This window comes from Strongylocentrotus purpuratus, unplaced genomic scaffold (genome assembly GCF_000002235.5).
Source record: "Strongylocentrotus purpuratus isolate Spur 01 unplaced genomic scaffold, Spur_5.0 spur5_scaffold_14, whole genome shotgun sequence".
Classification (NCBI taxonomy): Eukaryota; Metazoa; Echinodermata; class Echinoidea; order Camarodonta; family Strongylocentrotidae; genus Strongylocentrotus; species Strongylocentrotus purpuratus.
Genome location: NW_022145599.1, coordinates 34358122 through 34377131, shown reverse-complemented (window position 1 = coordinate 34377131; position 19010 = coordinate 34358122). Strand labels below are relative to the sequence as shown.

The window sequence follows — 19010 nt, the reverse complement described above, 5'->3', positions numbered from 1 at the left end:
TAATGAGATAGCCACCTGTCACAGTGACCTCGCTGGCTCGCTGGGTGGTCTAATCCCTTCTAGCTGAAGTAGTAAAGCCTGCCTTTAAAAGCTACTCCCATGGAATAAAAATCATAGTGCAACATTAGATAGCATCGGGGTCCTACCTGCAGACTAGCTGCTACCCTGTTCTACTCATATGATTCCATTTGCTGTTGAAGAGGCACTTCTACATGGTGTTACTTTCTCAAGTTCATGAGAAACTGATTCCTGATCTCCTGCATCATCCAGTGCAGATTCACTCAACATTGTTGCTGGATTTTTGTGATGTGAGCTATAATTATCATCATCGATGTCACCAATGACATTTGGGGTTGGGCCATCAGTTCTAGCAGATACCGAAGGGTCACTCCCTGAAAGGGCAGCATCATCACTCAGCCACTATTCCATTATCTATCAGGTAACCATGTTTGTCCAACGGTTGGTTTTCATGTCCTGACAGGTCAGATTTCCGCACTTCTAAGTCATTCTGGAGAGCCGATCCCACTCCTGACGCCAGATTGGAGTCTCTGGTTCTAGTCTCTACTCTTTCAGGAGATAAATCATACCTACTCACATTCTCACCAGATGCATCCCCTATTATTCTCGAGGATGCCGACGGTGATGCTGACTTGGAATGTGACCTTTGACCTCCTGCTCGTGAATGAAGACTGAGCTGCTCCTCGATAGTGTTTGGAATGTTATTGGCTCCTAAAGATATATGAATACCATTTTGTGACAGGTTCTCCTGGACTGTATTGAAGTTTGTATCTGCATTGCTTCTGATGTTGATTGGATCCTGACCCTGCACCTGTAGTACAATCACTGAGCTGTACATGCTGATCCTCGGGGATGACAGACTGCTCCCGGAAGCACCCTGTCCCCCTGGAATGCCATCCTAATAATAATAATAATAAAAATGTTACTTATAAAGCGCTTACCACGGAAGTCTCTTAGCGCTATAACAAACAGATAGACTGATAACCAATTACATATTAAACAAAACAAAAAAGTGCAAACCTACAAATTACAATACATATGATATACACATCAATGCGAACAGAGTTAGTTAATCATAAAAATCCTAGTTTAAGAACATTACAAATCAATAGGGACAAAATCATATAAATGTATGCATTCAACTTTAACTTTGAAGGATGGAAGTGAAGTCATTAAGAAACATTTAATTCCTCCCGTCTTACAGGTTTTTGAACCTTTAAATACATTACACAAAATCGTCTTACTTATCAGTACCAAGGACTGAACCTGAGCAAAAGATTGAAAATGGGGATTGCTTTCAACAATTGAAGCCTATTGACATAAATCTCTCATACTTTCCAACCTGAACTGAAAACTTGATAGAATTAAAGAAAATAACCTGGTGGAATTCATGAGGTTTAAAATGTCAAGTGTATCTGAAGTAATATGGAATGTTGCTGGATCATATGGGAGTCTGGAGTGACATGTAACAGACAAGAAGAGAGGATCAATAAAAAATATAAAAAAATAAAAAATAAAATTGAATGAAAGATGTGCAACATAAACCTAATCTAATTTGCAATACATCAGATTTTTCATTTTATGTGATATGTAGTTTTTTTTTGGTAAAGAAAGATTCACATAAAGTTATTTGTAAATGCACCTGTTGAGTGGAGTTGTTATGTGGCGCCTTCTCTCGGGTTTGACATGCCTGTTCAAGGTCATTACACTTCTTCTCTAGCTTGGAAACCTTGTTCTGGAATAGCTTCATCAGATTGGTGTGGTCCTCTGAAAGTTGGTTGTACTTTATCGCAAATGATTCTGCTAGACGTTTCCAATGAGGCTAAATAGATATAACAAAGGTACATTGTTTTCATTAGTCCCTGTTTTCTGAAACAAACATATATGCCATTGTAAATCAACTGAAAAATTAAAACGACACCCAGAAGTTACACATCAACTCATATCCATACCAATATCCCACTGCTGCCTTTATGCCAGTCACACCACGTTCACCCGTGACAAGGCAAACCATGACTTTTTCTGAAAGTTACTCAATTCTATATCGCCAATACCCCCGAATGCCCCGACGTTGACCTTTTGGATGTAATTTTGAACTACTTCCGGTACTTACATGCTTTCGATGTATACGGTTCATGCATGTAGGGACTAGGGAGCTAGCTAGATCGGTTACTACAGCTGCCTGAAATGGACCGAAAATAACTAAGGCCATGAAATCAGGACATAAAATTTATAACTGGGCATTTTGGGGTATTGGCAATAGCAGGAATTCATATCCATATCCCACCGCCACCATTATGGGACTTACCTAAAAAATCTGGCCTGCCAAATTAAAATTACTTTTTACAAAAGTTCCACATCAATTCATACATCCATATCCCACCGCTGCCATTTTGCCAGTCACACCACGTTCACACAGGACAAGGTAATCCACCTTAAAAAATCTGGCCTGCCAAATTAAATTGACACCCTTTTTTCCAAAAGTTGCACATCGATACATATCCATATTCCACCGCTGCCATTATGCCAGTCACCCCGCTTTCACACATGGCATGGTAAACCACCTGAAATTCTGGCCTGCCCAATTAAAATGACTAACAGTATTTGCAAAAGCTACACATCAATTCTATGAAATCAAAAAGAAGGATAGGAACTGACTAGGAAGAGATGTGTTTTTCCCTGGCTTGCATCGATCAGTCGCCATTGTGAGAATTTCTGGCAACCCATGGATATCTACATCATGAATTCGTTATCATTTCTATCAATTGAACGTATTCACTGCTATCTAGAGGCATTTGGATTCAAATTGCAAAAGGTATTTAAGAACTTACATCATTTGATGAAGAAGAGTTGGCTACTTCTACTTCTGGGTTAGACTGAAGCCGCTGATCACCTGGAAACAACAAAGAGTCGTAAAAAAATGATGAAAGTTGAGACACTTGAATTTATTTCATTATAATAAATGTGCCTGTCAAAGAATCTTTTCTCCTATCAGTGACTGAAAACTCATAATTCAAACACTTACATACATGAATGTGCATGCTTTGCATGTATGCCCTTGTCTGTAGCAGGAATTATCACAGAGCTCCGTAATATCTAATTGGTATAATTACATTCATCAAAACTTCATGACAGTCCTGCATTTACATTGTGATTAGCAAACATAATTATACGTTTGTTAACTGCTAGCCTTGAAGCAAAATCTGCAAATCAGTTGTTACCATACACTGTACATGAATAACTAATACAAATACATTTCGAAGTTTTCCAGTTATATTTAGAGAATGCGATACAAAACATACAAATAAATTCAGGAATACAAAAACGTACCTAATCTATCATCACTAATATTCATTATATCTTCTCCTTGCATCTGCCGAGCCATAATCATCTCTAATTTCTGTCTCTTCGCCTTAGGTAGGAGTCTTGTTGTTCTCTTGCCCTGTCTGTAAACTGGTACAACTGGATTGATAAAGAAGTCTGTCATCGCTCCAGAATGCTGCGGTACACCCTCAGCAGCCTCACCTTCATCGTCATCGTCCAGATGATGATTGCTAGGTTCATTCCCTGAGAAAATATTTATTATTATTCAGAGAATCCAATTTGAAAATCAAGGTCATTGTTCACTTTGCAAGAAAGTTGGCTTTATATAAATTTACATACTTTAAAAACCATATAACATGAAGACATACAGGCAGACATGTGGCACATATAAAAGGGCAGAATACTTATAAACTTACTTTCCAATAGACTATCACGTCACATGACTAAGAATATGTTTAATCCAATCTATCAGCAAATACTAAATCTTACTAATAGCTGCGATTAATCGAGAATCACTATAGACGTAAAACATGAAAGTATACAAGTATACTAACACTTCAACAAGCTCTGCTTCAAGTTAGTTCCTCTTTTCTCGCGCTATTTCCATTATATTTATTGTTTCATTGCATATTTGTTGTGATATAATTATTCTTGTATTATTTTTTGCATGAGAAATAAAATCATTTTAATCATTTGAATTATATTAGCTATAAAAAATACACAGTAAACATGATTTTTAGAGTCGATTGCATACATCAAGATCAACTTGTTTATTTTCCTTCTCATCCTCTATAACTGAACTTCAACAAAAGGGTGAGATGTTTTAGAGGCCATACCTGCTCGGTCATATTCCGCATCATTCTCCTCCTCTTCCTCCTCCTCTTCCTGCGACAGGGAGGTTGCTCCATTGGTATTGACCATCCACATCTTCCTCATTGGCGGAACAGCTCTCTCTATCCTCCCTCTTCCACCCATTGATGTTGATGGACCCTCTCCCTCACCCGGCTCCCTCTCCTCCTTTTCTTGCTCCTCCAAACCTGGAGACAATGGTTCATCCTTGATGAGATACTCCTCCCTGTTCTCCTCCATCTCAATCAGTTGCTCTGCTTCATCTCCCACCCTAGATGAAGATGGTTGCTGGGGAACGGTGGTTGCTAAGGATGTCTCAGATAACTCATTTAGAGGAAGATGAGGGTAAATTTTCTGTAGAGTCTTGATGTATTTTGCTAATATTAAAGAAAAACAAAACGCTTGCACTTATATATATATATATATATATCATAGGAATGATAAAAATACAAACATACTTCAATATATACTTCATGTACATGTACCATTGTACCTAGTATAAATACATCTGGTGCTGCAAGTTTCTTTCCAAAACTTTTAGGAATACAGCCTGCAGCCATAGATAAACCAAGTTTTGATTCATGTCAAAGATGTCATGAATATATTTTAATATATGAAATATGTTTCTTTCAAATAGTAGCTTCTGTGTCTTTTGCTTAATCTACTTAATTCACATGATCACAGAAAATCATCCCACATAAATGTGGAAAGTTAAGCTTGAGGTTACTGGGAAAAGTTGTTTGGACATTACATATTTTAAGAAAAATGAAATATGCACTCAATAGCAAAAAATAAATAATGTGGTTCAATATAATACACAAAATTTCTCCGCAGAAGTAAAAACAAAAGTAGGCATACATTGGACAGCTTATACAAGTAGAATAAAACAAGATAGGTGTTGAGCTCTTTCTTACCCATGGGGTTTGGTGGATAAAATGGTTCTTCTGTCAGATCAGCAGATGGTGGAATATAGTGCCTTTGGTTTCCTTCATCTTGGAAGTAAGAAGAAATAACAAAAATCTAAATTGTTAGATATGCAATCTAAATTACAGATGATTTCTGTCCCAGTCTTCTGATTTATTCATTAAGTCATTCACTATAAGTGCATCATATAGATAATTCACTGCTTTTAACCAAAAGATTGATATGAGTTTGCTTTAGAAAAATTTAGAAGGGAAAAGTGATATCAAAAGTAATCAAGTTATCAGACCAACATCAGTCGACCAGGTCTAATAATAATTTATATTAGAAGTCTTTATCATTATTATTATTTTCATCATTTTTATTATTATCATTAATATATATATATATATTTCATTATTACCATTAATTGATGTATATATATTTTATCATTATCATTTCATATTTAAAATCATTATTTTATAATCATCATGAACAAAATTGTTCTTTTTCTTTTAAAAACAACCTGTTTAGTTATGTAACAAAATTATGAGATATAACAAAAGTACTCAACTGATGATGATAATAGGTTGCATGTATAATCCCCTCTCCATCTCTCTCTCTCTCTCTCTCTCTCTCTCTTTCTCTCTCTATCATTAATCCCAAACCTCAAAAAGAAAACATACCATCTGTTGACCTATGGATTGAAGAGCTACAAGTAGCACCCATCATTCGAGTTTCATCATATCCATCAACGTCCTCTGGCTCGAAGAAGGCTCCAACCCGAAGCCTATCTATCTCTTCCACTCCTTTACTCGTACCAGCTCTCGAGGGTTTGATGGCTTGCTTGGATGCCGGTTTCGGAACAGATGCAATCTTCCCGCTCATCACCAGCATAACCTGCCTGTGTTTCGTGCTGTTATCATGAGCCTTCACAGAATCTAGCCGAAAATTGGTCGCACCATGAACAAAAGTATTGGTAAATTCTGCATCGTGTGTCCTCTGATATTCGCGACAGTAGATGCAAAACATGCATTCTTTCTCTGCGTTGAATTCCAGCCATGGGTACTCGACTACCCAATGTGGGATAAATGAGCGGGCCCGTCTGGTTTTATCGTAAGCTTTGTAGATGTTGCTCTTGGGGGACTTGGCAGCGAGAAGGCAGAGTTGTGCGCCCTGAGCTGGGTCGAGCAGACTACCATGTCTGGTGTCAATATTAATACCGTCTGTTTCCGCATTCATGTTCGCCAGTGTTATATCGCTGTAGACGGGCGTGTTATTGTCCACGTCGCCTGCTCTGCCGCGATCGACATCGCGGGGTTTCGCTCGATTTTCACGGGCTTGCTGGATTTCCATGGTCTGCTACGGTATACGACCCGTTCCTGGAGAATTTACGGGGGTTGTGGTACCAAATTTACTCAAATTGAACCCGAACCAATCACATTTTTATGTCAAAATGTTTGGCAACAGACTCGCGAATTCGGGCAGTAGTCAAGTAGCCTCTATCGCGTCCTGCCCTATTTTATGCATAATGAGGGACTTGCCCGCATGCGCAAATCAATCAAAACACTTGCCCTAGAGGGCCATTTTTGGAAGGCGACTCCATTTTGTCAGGGGAATATCTCTCAGATTGATTGGACATAATCGAAAGAAAACGTCTATTTTTCTGTAACTTATATATTTTCTAACAATTGTATTATTATTGAACTGATTTTAAACTCTAAATATGAATTTGGTACAAAATGTTGTTTTGTATTCATATTAATAAATGCAAACATCCCTAATACGTAATGGATCAGGCTAAAATCCCGGGAAATTGAACTTCCAGATAACGATGTCCCTGGTAGTACAGTGCACATAGTATATCTGCGTGGCAATGCCAGCATATATATGTTTCATGTTTCCTTGTGCATGATTTTATTCTCTAGCAAACAAATGTGGACCCAGGATTACATCGAATAGACAGATTTTAGAAGAGAAACTAATGTCACATTGACGAATGGTTCAATTTCGTGTGGTTCATGAAACGTTTAATTGATGTAGACCATTTTAAATAATAATAAAAATAATACTCAGTTCTTTTATAGCGCATAACACATTACAGGATAGCATGTCCCTATGCGCTTTAAATAGAAAGGAAAGAATTACAAGAAAAAATCATACAAATTAGAAAATCTACTTAGAAGCCAAGAAGTACATGTAGTGTTGGACGCTGAGTTCATGAGTGTACACTTTTTTGCCAGGCTTTTGTCAGATCGATGATTATACATGCAGTAGTGATTTTATTTTTTCATTGACTTCATGACAATATTTCTCCTCTGCAAGTTAGTTGCCATAATGGGCTATACTTAATTTATTCTGATAAAGGCTCGCAAAGTAGGCCTATACATTGTTCCTTTTTAGGTCATTGTCATTATTAGCCTTTCATTATTTGTACTAAAATGTACTGTTTATGTTATCATCAATATTAATTAAAATTTTTATTATTAATGTAATGCTTTTCAAATTTACTTTTTACTTGGCAACTTGCTGATAGATATGTGTGTAGGCTTGTGGAAACTGTGTGCGTTCATGTGTGTATGTGTGTGTGTGTGTGTGGGGGGGGGGGTCGTTCTCATCTGGCGTATATTACCAGTAAATATTTACCACGCTCATTCTTCTTGATTTTTTCCTCATATACACCTCTCCTTGTCATTCTCTAAGATTTTGTGGAAATTATCTCATATTCTTTAATTTTACCGAAAGACAAAATCAGTTCCAGCATGAAACACTCACTATAGGCCTACTCTTCTTTTTCTCAATTTCTTTCAAGTTTTAAGCACGTAAATGTGTTCTCTTTCCCTTTGTTTTTTTTTTTGCAACCGTATCCACTTATTCGCTCATCTTCAAAATTTCTCTTTCATACAATTAAATTACCTTGTTCTCCTCCTAATTCCATTCCCTTTTACAACATACTTATTCACTCTTTTGTGTAAACGATACCATTTCGTCAAAAGAACATATCGATATCAAATCATTTCCATAACAACTGAATTCCTCTTTTAACACACCGATCACTCATTTCCAACTTTAATTAACAACTCGTTCACTGAAGAATACCGGCACACTTCCAAAGATAGACACCTCTTTTAAAATACAATTATCTGAATATGCACAAAACTGACGCTGCGAATCGAGATTTCTAGTTGCTTTTTTTTATTACAAAGTTATTACATTCCATGATTTACATACTAGATTTAAAAATCAATAGTCTCTTTTTGGGCTGCTGGATCTTTCACATAAATAATTGTCTTTGTACAAAGTCTTTTTGACGTAGCTTGCTACTCCTCAAAATATTGAACTTTTCAGCTGCCGGTCCAAATGATTATTTCAGTCCAAAAGCAAAAGGATCCTGTGAATGTGCAGAAAAGTTGAGATGGCAAGTTATTATTCATACACATTTTGAAGTGAGTTTTTTTTTCTATGTGATGATAGATCGATCTACCGAAGATATTTTCACAAGAATCAGGGGTTGAAGTTGATTCACGAAAGTCACTAGCGTCCGACTCCACGTTGAAAACATTCGCAGACGGTTTTGTAATGGCGGGAAAACTAAAGACAGAGATGAGTTGAAGCGGGTTTATCGGGAGTTTAAGTCCAAGTGTCACAGACAAACAACAGTCACAAAAATATACAAAGTCTTTGTCCTATGTGGACATGCTTATTTCTTCTTTCCCTTTCCCTTGACAGCCTTCTTCGCTACCTTCTTCTTTGGTGTGGCTTTCTTTGCGACAGGTTTGGCTGCTTTCTTTGCTGCTGGTTTGGCGACCTTCTTCTTTGCGGCTGGCTTCTTGGCGGGCTTCTTTGTTGCCTTCTTTGCTGCTGGCTTCTTGGTTTTCTTAGCAGCTGGCTTCTTCTTGGGTGTGGCCTTCTTTGCGGCAGCCTTCTTCGGCGTTTTGGTTTTCTCAGCCAGGAGGAAGCTTCCTGAAGCACCGCTTCCCTTCACGTGTCTCAATTGTCCAGAGGTGACACCACGTTTCAGGGCCTGCTTGATGTGAACGTTAGCGTTGTCTCCTACTGTGAAGTTCGCTTTGACGTACTTGAGAATGGCCTGGCGAGATGACCCCTTCTTCTCCTTCAGACTTTCAAGAGCACTGGCGATCATGTCGCTGTATTTAGGATGAGAAGCTGGAGTCTTAGGCTTGCTGGCCTTCTTCTTTGCTGCCTTCTTAGGGGTAGAAGGAGCTGGAGCAGCAGGAGCAGCATCAGTATCAGCCATTGTTTATGTTTGAGTTAGACGTGAACTTGACACGAAGGGGGTGTGTTGTGAATGAGCAGACGACTCTGATATGATGGCAAACGAAAAATGCTCTGAGATAGGGACGCTGAGGACGCACTAATATATATTTATTTTTTGCGGACGTCGGGGAAAGCTTGTAAATAGAGTCTGCTGCGAATGTCTAAAATGGCGGACGTACAGACCTATGTGCTTGTCTTCGTCACTTTGGTTCCTTTTTTTAACATCTTGTGGAAATCGATAGAATTCCTATTGTTGTGTGCAGATACACCATATATTAAACTTTATGCCACGAGGTTCCCACAAGACATGGGCTCTCGCATTTACAGAAATTAAATCGGTTTTGAGAAACACCTTCAATCTTAAGAAAAGTGATATTCTTATGTTTTCCTTTATTTTAAGACTAATTAATGAGTTTCCGAATCTCATCTTTTCGACTATCAAAGACTAGTTCTTCAACTATGTAACTGACAAAAATTCATATTAACAGGAATTTTTGTACTTTGGTTATTCCTGGTAAACCCGACATAACTAACACATATTTTGCCTTCCCCGCCATCTTGTCAAATTAAATTTTGGGCGAAAAAATACAAAATTAACCTATTGAAACGCTAAATAAACAATGAGTATCTATTTGAAATAAAGGAGTGGCTAATTTAATATATATTAAAACCTAAATCACCATAATTGGTGAGAAAAACGAAAATTAGAGGCGATTTTGTGTTCCATACAACTTCTTTGCCTGACCCCCGCCTTCGAAGTTCTTACGAGCTTCAGCGCTAGCTCCTATTATCAATACACCAAAATTATAGCAAATATCTCTAAATTGCATTATTCTTCGATTGTCATACAGGTGATATATCATTCTCTTTCATATTTTACATGGCATGATGAAGATTTGCAGCTAAAATAGCTGAAACAACATGCGATAATATGACTTTTCATTTTTTTTAATTCTTGGTCTTGTGTATGCCCGAGCTCGGAATTGACAAGCGGCTTGACAGAAAAATTTTCTCGCTGCGTCACAATCGGCATCCACTAACTGTATGGAGATGCAGTCCCAAACAATATTTTTTTTCTCTAATTATTTCATGGAATTTTCTTTTTCTCCTAACGTAATACACTTCAGTCAAGATATTTTCACACTTTCCTAACATTAACGGAGGGCATTAATTGAATTTTAAGGAAAATGCGGGGGAAAACGGACGGACTCGCTTTGTAAAGGAGGCGCTGATTTGGCTTCGTTCCCTAATGATGTACGATAAAGAATCGCTAGAGAACGCGGGCATTCAACTCAGTTCCTGTTAAGAAAGATGATAGAAACAAAATGAAATTATCCCCATCCCTTTCAACCAAACAGTATTATTATTTGGAAAAAATATTACTTTTCTAGCAGTATGGTTAATATTAGACGAAGATGTTTCATGAGAACTTTTAAATAAACCGTATTAATAGTGGCGCGAGAAAACACGGAAACGCAACTTTTACAAAAACTGAGTTTCAGCGCACACTCATTTTTTTTCCAAGAGCGAATATAGAGCATAGCCATAAATGACTTCGCAATGTACTTTATACAAATTTTGTCATATTGTTTTTAAAGGATTGCGACGTCAAGACTTATTTCTATCAGAAAACTGTTTTCTAGTACAGAGACAGGGGTTATAGTTCTACATTAACATGACGTGATCACAAATGAGATTCGAATTCTCAGCATGTGGATAGTTCGCTGACATTATAGATGGTTTATGTTTTGCATCGCGATCCACACTAGAGAGAGTGTGAGTGTGATCTTCTTCTTTCAGCAAAGAAGAAATAAATGTTATCTGAAATTCCAAAAAGAAGATATATATATAAACAATTACACCACAATTATGATCCTGTACTCAGTTATATTGTAACATAATGATTGTACATATTGCTTTAGGCTTACATGGGCTCAGTGCCTGAAAGTGGATGAAAAGTGGCGGAACTCATGGAATGATGCAGGAGTCTATTCTATTATCATGGAATCGATGCTGACTCTTAATGTTCTCCAGCGAGAAGGTTTTGACGGTTTCATACAGTTCATACCTCCTATATTCTTTCACAATTACAAGAAATATCACAAACCACTAAATAAAAGTCGCCTCATTTGGTGAATGTATGTTGCATAATATTATAGACCAACACAGAACTGATTGAACTCATGATATATTAATAGAGAGATTTGTGATAGTATATAAAGTGTTATTTATTATTAGTTTTCTCCTTTGACAAAAAGAATCGGTAGATCAATCTAAATCGGTATTTTGTTTATCATATAAAAACTAAAAACATTCACAATACCATGCAGTCTACAAGTTTGTTCATTTTGACCTTGAATATCAACCACAAACCACTCCAACACGACAATGATTCCAACTATATACTTGTATACTGTTCGTGTCATTGTTCAATTAAATTCATTTGCGTTTATCAAAATATGTTAATATTCAGAAAGATTCTTATATATATTTATTAAGCTATGATTTTTTTTGTTATTACAGGATTTTCGTCCGTTGTATATGCGAATTCGTTGAATACAATGTTGCAGTATTGTGTATGATACTTTGTTGAGTGAAAACGCATTACAACATTCATCATGTGTAGAATAAAATTGCTCTTAAACTTGTATCCACTAATTCCAAGCCTTTACTAACTGTTACTTCTTTTTCATCTTCTATAGGATACTTTCCCCGGCCAGCTTTTTTTCTATTACAATCACACCATATATTTCAATATTCTTGTATATTCTTTTTATCAGGCATTGTTGGCATTTTGTCTTTGCCTCTATTTCATTCATTTCTTCCTGGCCCACCCAGGCTATATTCCCTTTCGACACTCGCTGAAAAAAATGATTAAAGGTAATACAAAGTTTTGGGAAGTTTGAAAATTGGGTGGAAAGTGATTCTTTACAATTTTGATATATATTTAGATGTCCCTGTAGATGTATTATAAGCACAAGAAAAATTAGCCCCTAAAACACTTCTCCTTTCGAGAAAAATTGAATATAAAAATTTACCGGTGCTCCCGGTAAATTTTGATAAAATTCAAATAGCGCCTACGGCCGTACAATGGTAGCTGTGCCCATGAAAATCTCAGAATATGTAGTTGTGATATTTAATTTACAAACGGGAATAGCTAATTGGTCGATTTTAGTCAAGAAACATTGTTTTATAGCTTAATTAATATCTTGACCTTGAGAGGGAGCTACATAACATAAAGAGTTTGTTATTTACAATTTCATAACTTTAGACTCGATTTCATCCGCAACAACGATCCCTGAATATTGTAGGATCGCATATGCTTCCAATATGTTCATTTGAACCAAATTCATGACCCCATCCCAAAACTTTGTATTACCTTTAAAGTTTGCAGTTATGACCAAACACTATTGATGGGTCTATAGCTAATGCAGCAGCCGTCAGTAACTTTAAACAATATTGACAAAATTGAATAAATTAACATTGTTTTTGTATGACAAAATAATCATTATATTTTCAAACGATTTACTTTTTTCGCTGATGAAAACATGTTACACGATTTTTGGAGTTGTTAACCCGAGCTGTCTTCTTCTTCTTCTTCTTCTTCTTCTTCTTCTTCTTCTCCTTCTTCTTCTCCTTCTTCTTCTTCTTCTTCTTCTTCTTCTTCTTCTTCTTCTTCTTCTTCTCTCCTTCTTCTTCTTCTTCTTCTTCTTCTTCTTCTTCTTCTTCTTCTCCTTCTTCTTCTTCTTCTTCTTCTTCTTCTTCTTCTTCTTCTTCTTCTTCTTCTTCTTCTTCTTCTTCTTCTTCTTCTTCTTCTAAGGGTGCATTTAGACACATTTAATACTACCTGAATAGTTCATAGGACTCCTGCAGATTTTGAAAATTAATGGGAAGCAAACAAATATCTTGAAATCCTCATACTCTCAAAAAATACTCACGTCCTCTCTCTCCCTCTCTCTCTCTCTCTCTCTCTCTCTCTCTCCCTATCTCCTTTGCCGCCTCCTTGCTCTCTCTCTCTCTCTCTCTCTCTCTCTCTCTCTATCTCTTCCTATCTCTTTCTCTTTCTCTCTCACTCTCTCTCTCTCTCTCTATCTCTTTCTCCCCTCTCTCTCTATCTCTTTCTCCCCTCTCTCTCTATCCTTTTCCGCTCTCTTGCTCTCTCTCTCTCTCTCTCTCTCTCTCCCTCTCTCCACTCTTTCTCTCTCCCTTTCAGCGTTCCTGCTCACTCCCCCCCCCCCTCTCTCTCTCTTTATCATAATGCTCTCGCTTTCCACTCTCTTGCCCTCTCTCTATCTTTTTGCGCTCTCTTTCTTTCTTACCAACTTTTAACATCTATACGAAGAGATTTTGTTAACAGTTATTTTTGAAAAGTTCAAACTTTTTTTCCTACGATGATATTATATTCCACATGAAAATAGAAACGATTAGGCCTATATTCTAGCTCATGCATATATACACTTACAAGTGCTAAAATTTCCTTTCATAAAAGGGTAAACCCAAATATGATAAAGGAGTGTCGTTACTTTAATCTAATTTATTCTCGGACTACATTATCATGATTTATATGACGGTAATTTTAACCGGATATTTTTCCTAGGCGCGTCGGATCGGATTAATCAACATTACAAATATGATATCCGCACTTGCATTAAAGCTTCTCCGTCGAAACATGATCTTCTTCAGACAGTACTATGTCATGATGTGTTAATCACTTCCGAATCAATATCCCGCCACCTCTTTCTTTTTCACCTCAAGCTAAAAGGCAGTCATAAATACATACTGCATTAAAACCTTACGCTGATGAATAATGAAACTTTCTTGTCGCTCGTAATTATTATTTGTGCGTCATTATAGTTGCACGTTGTCATTGTAGACATGGCATCATAGTTAATGATACTGCATATTTGTTTTCCTCTATTTTTAATTTTGTTTTGTTTAACATAATATATATTAATATATTTAACGATTCGCTCTTATGCGATCCATAGGTACTAGCTCTATATATGACATGGTATTCTATATTCTATATCTTCTTGCTTTGTTGTCTCTCATGATTGCATCTTTCTTCTTTCTGGTAATTTATGTCTTTCCTCAACTGGTCTCCAAAACGCCAAGACCAGCAACCCACTACTTTGATATTTTTCACTTTGAATTCTTTAAACAGTTCATTAAACAATTGTATTAGTTTGTTGAATCGGCAATTAAAAAATTAAAGCTTTTGATAATGAGGCTTCTCCGCAAAAGTTGTATACTAACAATAAATGATAAACATAAAGTGATAATGATGTAAAACATACCAATATGTGTTTACATAATTATATAGGCCTACTTACTGACATCGTAATTGAGTCGATAATGAGCGTCATGAAAGTGCTTTCTGTCAATGTTCATTAGGCGTTCAAAAAAAAAAGATGTTGTATTTCCCTTTGCGACTGATTCAAACATCTTAAAATCTGCTGTCGGCTTTTTATTAATTTTTTTGTGTAACCGTTTTTTAGAAGAAAGAAATGTTTAATGAATTGAAAAATTTGTATTTTGTTTGTTTAAATGCATGAAATCATCAAATTATTTCCCAATTCTCACTCGTTTTCTGCCCTAGTTTCGAAATCGTGCTAGCGCAAACAAGTAGACCCGGTCTCGTGTAAATGAGTTATGAGATTTTGGGCGACGGTCGCTGTTTTGAGGGGAGGGGGGGGGGGGGGGGGGGGGGAGTTAAAAAAGAAAAAAGAAAAAGAGATCCACCCGACCGACCCAGGTTCTGGCACCTAAAGGGCAATTATATACACCATCTCTCTTTTTTAGGCTTTATACAGAACGATGTCATGTTTTTTGTGATTAACAAACGATAAAATCTTACTGTCCGTTCTGAGTACTTCAATTCATCATGGTTTCTTCTTCTTCCACTGTAATTCTTCTTTTCACATTTCTTCTCTTTCCACTTTTCCTCAGAATTATATTAATTTTCATCTTTTCTTTTTAGTTATTGCTGTTTTATTTTCGTCTCTCCTCTTAAGTTATTTGTTCCCTCCTTCTTTTTCCTCTTCTCTGTATTCTTTCTCTTTTCTGCTTCCTTGATACTCTTGTCATATTTCTTGTTTTTCTAATTTTCTTCTTTTTCTTCCTCTTCATCTCCTTTTCCCATTTCTTTTCCCCCTAGACTTGCTTGATAGCCAGTAACAGCCAATAGAGATTTTACACCAAAGTCTGGAGTATTTCAGAGCATAATAGATCAATTTTCTTTGATATTTTGATAAATAGTAAGATAAACAAAGTTTATAATGAAACTTCTGGAAAGTGAAACATAATCTACATGGGGAGGGTGAATACGGACACTGTCGATCTCAATGCTCTCGTCTCTAATCAATAAGTCTCTCTCAGTCTCTCTTGATCTTAAACCATCCATGCAAACTTCATATACTGCTCTAGCTTGAACATCACTATGCGCACAAACCATAGGTGACAGAAGAATGAGAGCTCTAGAGTGGATATATTTTAGTCATATTCGTTTTTTAACGAAGGCCACCTCAATATTTGAAGTCGAGTAATCGTGCCCGGGAATCGTGCTCTCCAAACTTGGCATAAACTACATGTATTATCACAACGCTAGCGAATTTGGAAGGCGACAGATCCTTGTGGATCTCCCCGGCATTTTATAGGGAGCTATTTTCGAGCAGGCCGACCTCCGAACAAGAATACAACCCGACCTCGAGCTAAGGGCAGAGTCTGTTCCCACACTGAGGACACCGTCTGGCCTTTGCTCGGGGCCGCACGCGACTGAAGAGTGTCTGTCCTTGTCATTACGTAAGACAAGGGCAGACTCTTTTGACCTAAGCTCACGCCAAGTCCAACCTACGCTCAGGGTCAGTCGGGGTCGCACGCGCCCCTCCACATTACGTAAGACAAGGGTTGATACACAGGGGCGTCGCTAGACCTTTTTCAGTGGGGGGGGGGGGGGGGTGTAGAGGCCACCGATTACCTACAAAACTAGCCACCAATTACCTAAAAATTTGTTAATGCCAATGTCCTAATGTCTACAAATTAAACCCTATAAACCGTGGAAGCTTTGACATTATTAGAGAAAGTTCCCGACTCTTCATTCTTGTTTCGCCCCTTACGCGCAGAAGCTTTGACAATTCGTTAAATTATTAGAGAAAGAAGACGATTCGTTGTACTGTTTTCGACTCTTTATCCTTGTCTGAATTCAGTTTTCCCCTCCCGCGCAAAGCGCAGAAGCTTTGACGATTCATTTAAGTAATAAAGAAAGAAGACGATTCGTTGTACGGTGTCCTTGTCTAAAATTAGTTTCCCGCGCGGAAGCTTTGACGTTTCATTAAATTATTAGAGAAAGAAGACGATTCGTTGTACCGTTCTCTACTCTTAATCTTTGTCTGAATTCAGTTTCCTCCTTCTGCGCGAAGCGCGGAAGCTTTGACGTTTCATTTAATAATTAGAGAAAGAAGACGATTTGTTGTACCGACTCTTTATCATTGTCTGAATTTTCAAAAATGTAGTTCGTAGGGGAAAAAAATAGCCGCCCTACCGACATAATAAGCCTACACGAGGATCGAGCAAGAATACCGACACAGCGGACCCGACACAGCAACATTTCTCTTTCTTTTGTTTCCTCCTTTTCCTTTCTCTTTTTCTTTTCTTTCCCTTTCCCTCTCCCTCTCATTCCCCCCTGCCCCTTTCCAGGCGCGTACGCAGGATTTTTTCAAGGGGGGGGGGGGGGGGGTTAACATTCATAAATCGGGCCGAAAATTTCGCAACGACTCAACCAGCCGCTGAATAAGCGGGGGGGGGGGGGGGGGGGGGGGGGTAAGGGTAAGAGGACAATTTTTTTTTTGGTCCCAAAAAAATCGCAACGACTCAGCCGACCGCTGAATAAGCGGGGGGGGGGGGGGTAAGAGGTCATGAAAAAAAGGGGGGTTAGGGGGTTTAGGGGAGGTTTACACACAGAAAAATACCAAAGGGGCCTGCCCTTTTCTCATTTTTCCCGACAGCAGCGCAATTTTACCCACTATATCCTGACAGGTGGGGCGAGGTTTCACTTCCCTACCCCCCCCCCCTCCTTTAGAGACGCCTCTGATGGTACCCTTGATCAGCTAGGCCTTGGACTTACGGAACAGAAATTCCAGAATTGCTCGAGGACGAAAAATAACAACTTCAACGAAGGACGCAAGACTTACTGTTTAGTTTACATGCACAACAAAGCAATAATTTATACGGAAATAAATAAGTGTACTTCTCATACATAAATCCTGCACATGATTATGATATATAACAATTTTCTAAATTCGTTCCACTATGCTTTCGTCCCTTGGTTCTTTCACTAAAACCGTAGTATTTAGGAGACTGTACATATATTTAATCAATTTCTCGTACTGGGACCTTTGGTCACAAATTTGGGTAACTGGCCTGTAGCCCTATAGGGAAGGAGGTATTCGGGGAGTTAGGGAGTTATCGAGGGAGGGAAGGGAAATGAGGGAGGGGGGGGGGGGGGAGAGATTACAATTTTGTGTTAGATTGAGAGATTACAAGCTTCACCATTTTAAATGACAAAAGGCAATTGATGTCTTGCGATCCAATTATCTGTTAGCTAGCCTTAAATTTGCAAAAGCGAGTGATTATACATTGATTAATTGAATCGAGAGAAAAATGACACTTACGATTGGCTGAGGAATACAAGAATAGAAAGAGATAGAGAGAGAGAGAGAAAGAGAGAGAGAGAGAGAGAGAGAGAGAGAGAGAGAGAGAGGGATAGATGGACGGAGTGGTGGGGAGAAGGAAAATACATTAACATAAATGGCTAAACTGGGGGGGGGGGGCTAAAAGGGCCCCCATAAGATCCCGACAACCGAAACTCTGATCGACTCCAAATTGCCATGGTGATAAAGAAGTCCATGAGATCTACAATATTTCATAGCTAAAGTATTTGCTTTAATTAGAATATACTAATTATAGATAATTAATTATGCTTTTTTTTTTTGGGGGGGGGGGGGATTTATCTTTGTTTTTCTTTGTATTATTTTTTAAATATTGTATTGTTTTATGCAAATGAGAAGGCCATAAGTTTTATTCACGTGTACATGTGAAAAGACAGGTATACAACTGTATTTCTTTATTTTAAAAATTTCATTTCTAACTGCAATTCAACTACTTTGACCCCCAAAACAAACACCTAAACTTGGAAAAATTATAGTTCCATATGCTCTGTTCACAAATCACGAAAATAAGCGATTTTCGGGCTGACATGCAAAGACAAAAGGTCACGTGACTTTGTAACGGTATGTCCGATTTTCAAAGAAGTTGTTTCAAAAGATGCGCAAGACTCTAAGGAAAAAGGTTATGAAGTGGCACCGTAAAATGTTAAAGCATTACGAAGTAATCGCGAAAATAGAGGAGGAGGGGGCTAAATCAGCCCCCAGTCTTTTTAGGGTTAAGCAGTGACACTACCATTCCTTTAGGTTAGTGTCTGATAAAAAAAAAAGCATAAACAGGAAAATATATAATATATTTCAAAAAATAGGAAAATTTTAAATGAAATGATAGGTTGATAATTTATACGATTCAGACGGCAACCTGAAATGAATCTGAAATGAACTTTGAATGAACTTGATTGGTTTGAATGAGGGATCGTT

The 19010-nt window shown here is 37.7% G+C and overlaps 2 protein-coding genes across 2 annotated transcripts; both read right to left on the bottom strand.

Moving 5' to 3' along the window:
- On the bottom strand, nucleotides 1–6792 carry LOC100893056. Its single transcript, XM_030984809.1, has 7 exons — nucleotides 5778–6792; nucleotides 5106–5183; nucleotides 4179–4568; nucleotides 3349–3585; nucleotides 2850–2911; nucleotides 1661–1840; nucleotides 1–916 (listed from the first exon to the last, which is right to left on the bottom strand). The coding sequence occupies exons 1-7, from the start codon at nucleotides 6445–6447 to the stop codon at nucleotides 410–412; spliced, it is 2124 nt and encodes a 707-aa protein (XP_030840669.1). The 5' UTR covers nucleotides 6448–6792; the 3' UTR covers nucleotides 1–409.
- Nucleotides 6793–8265: 1473 nt separating this feature from the next.
- Nucleotides 8266–9460, bottom strand: LOC115923662 (histone H1-delta-like). Its single transcript, XM_030984808.1, has one exon. It carries the CDS (start codon nucleotides 9347–9349, stop codon nucleotides 8792–8794), a length of 558 nt encoding a protein of 185 aa, XP_030840668.1. The 5' UTR covers nucleotides 9350–9460; the 3' UTR covers nucleotides 8266–8791.
- Between the last annotated feature and the right edge of the window lie 9550 nt (nucleotides 9461–19010).

Bases quoted from the DNA above. Each gene is read 5' to 3' on its own strand.
- LOC100893056 (XM_030984809.1), bottom strand. From the start codon at position 6,447: ATGGAAATCCAGCAAGCCCGTGAAAATCGAGCGAAACCCCGCGATGTC. The intron at 4,569-5,105 runs GTAAGAAAGAGC...CTTTAATATTAG, and splicing joins TTATCCACCAAACCCCATGG to CAAAATACATCAAGACTCTA. The intron at 2,912-3,348 runs GTACGTTTTTGT...TGTTGTTTCCAG, and splicing joins TATTAGTGATGATAGATTAG to GTGATCAGCGGCTTCAGTCT.
- LOC115923662 (XM_030984808.1), bottom strand. From the start codon at position 9,349: ATGGCTGATACTGATGCTGCTCCTGCTGCTCCAGCTCCTTCTACCCCT.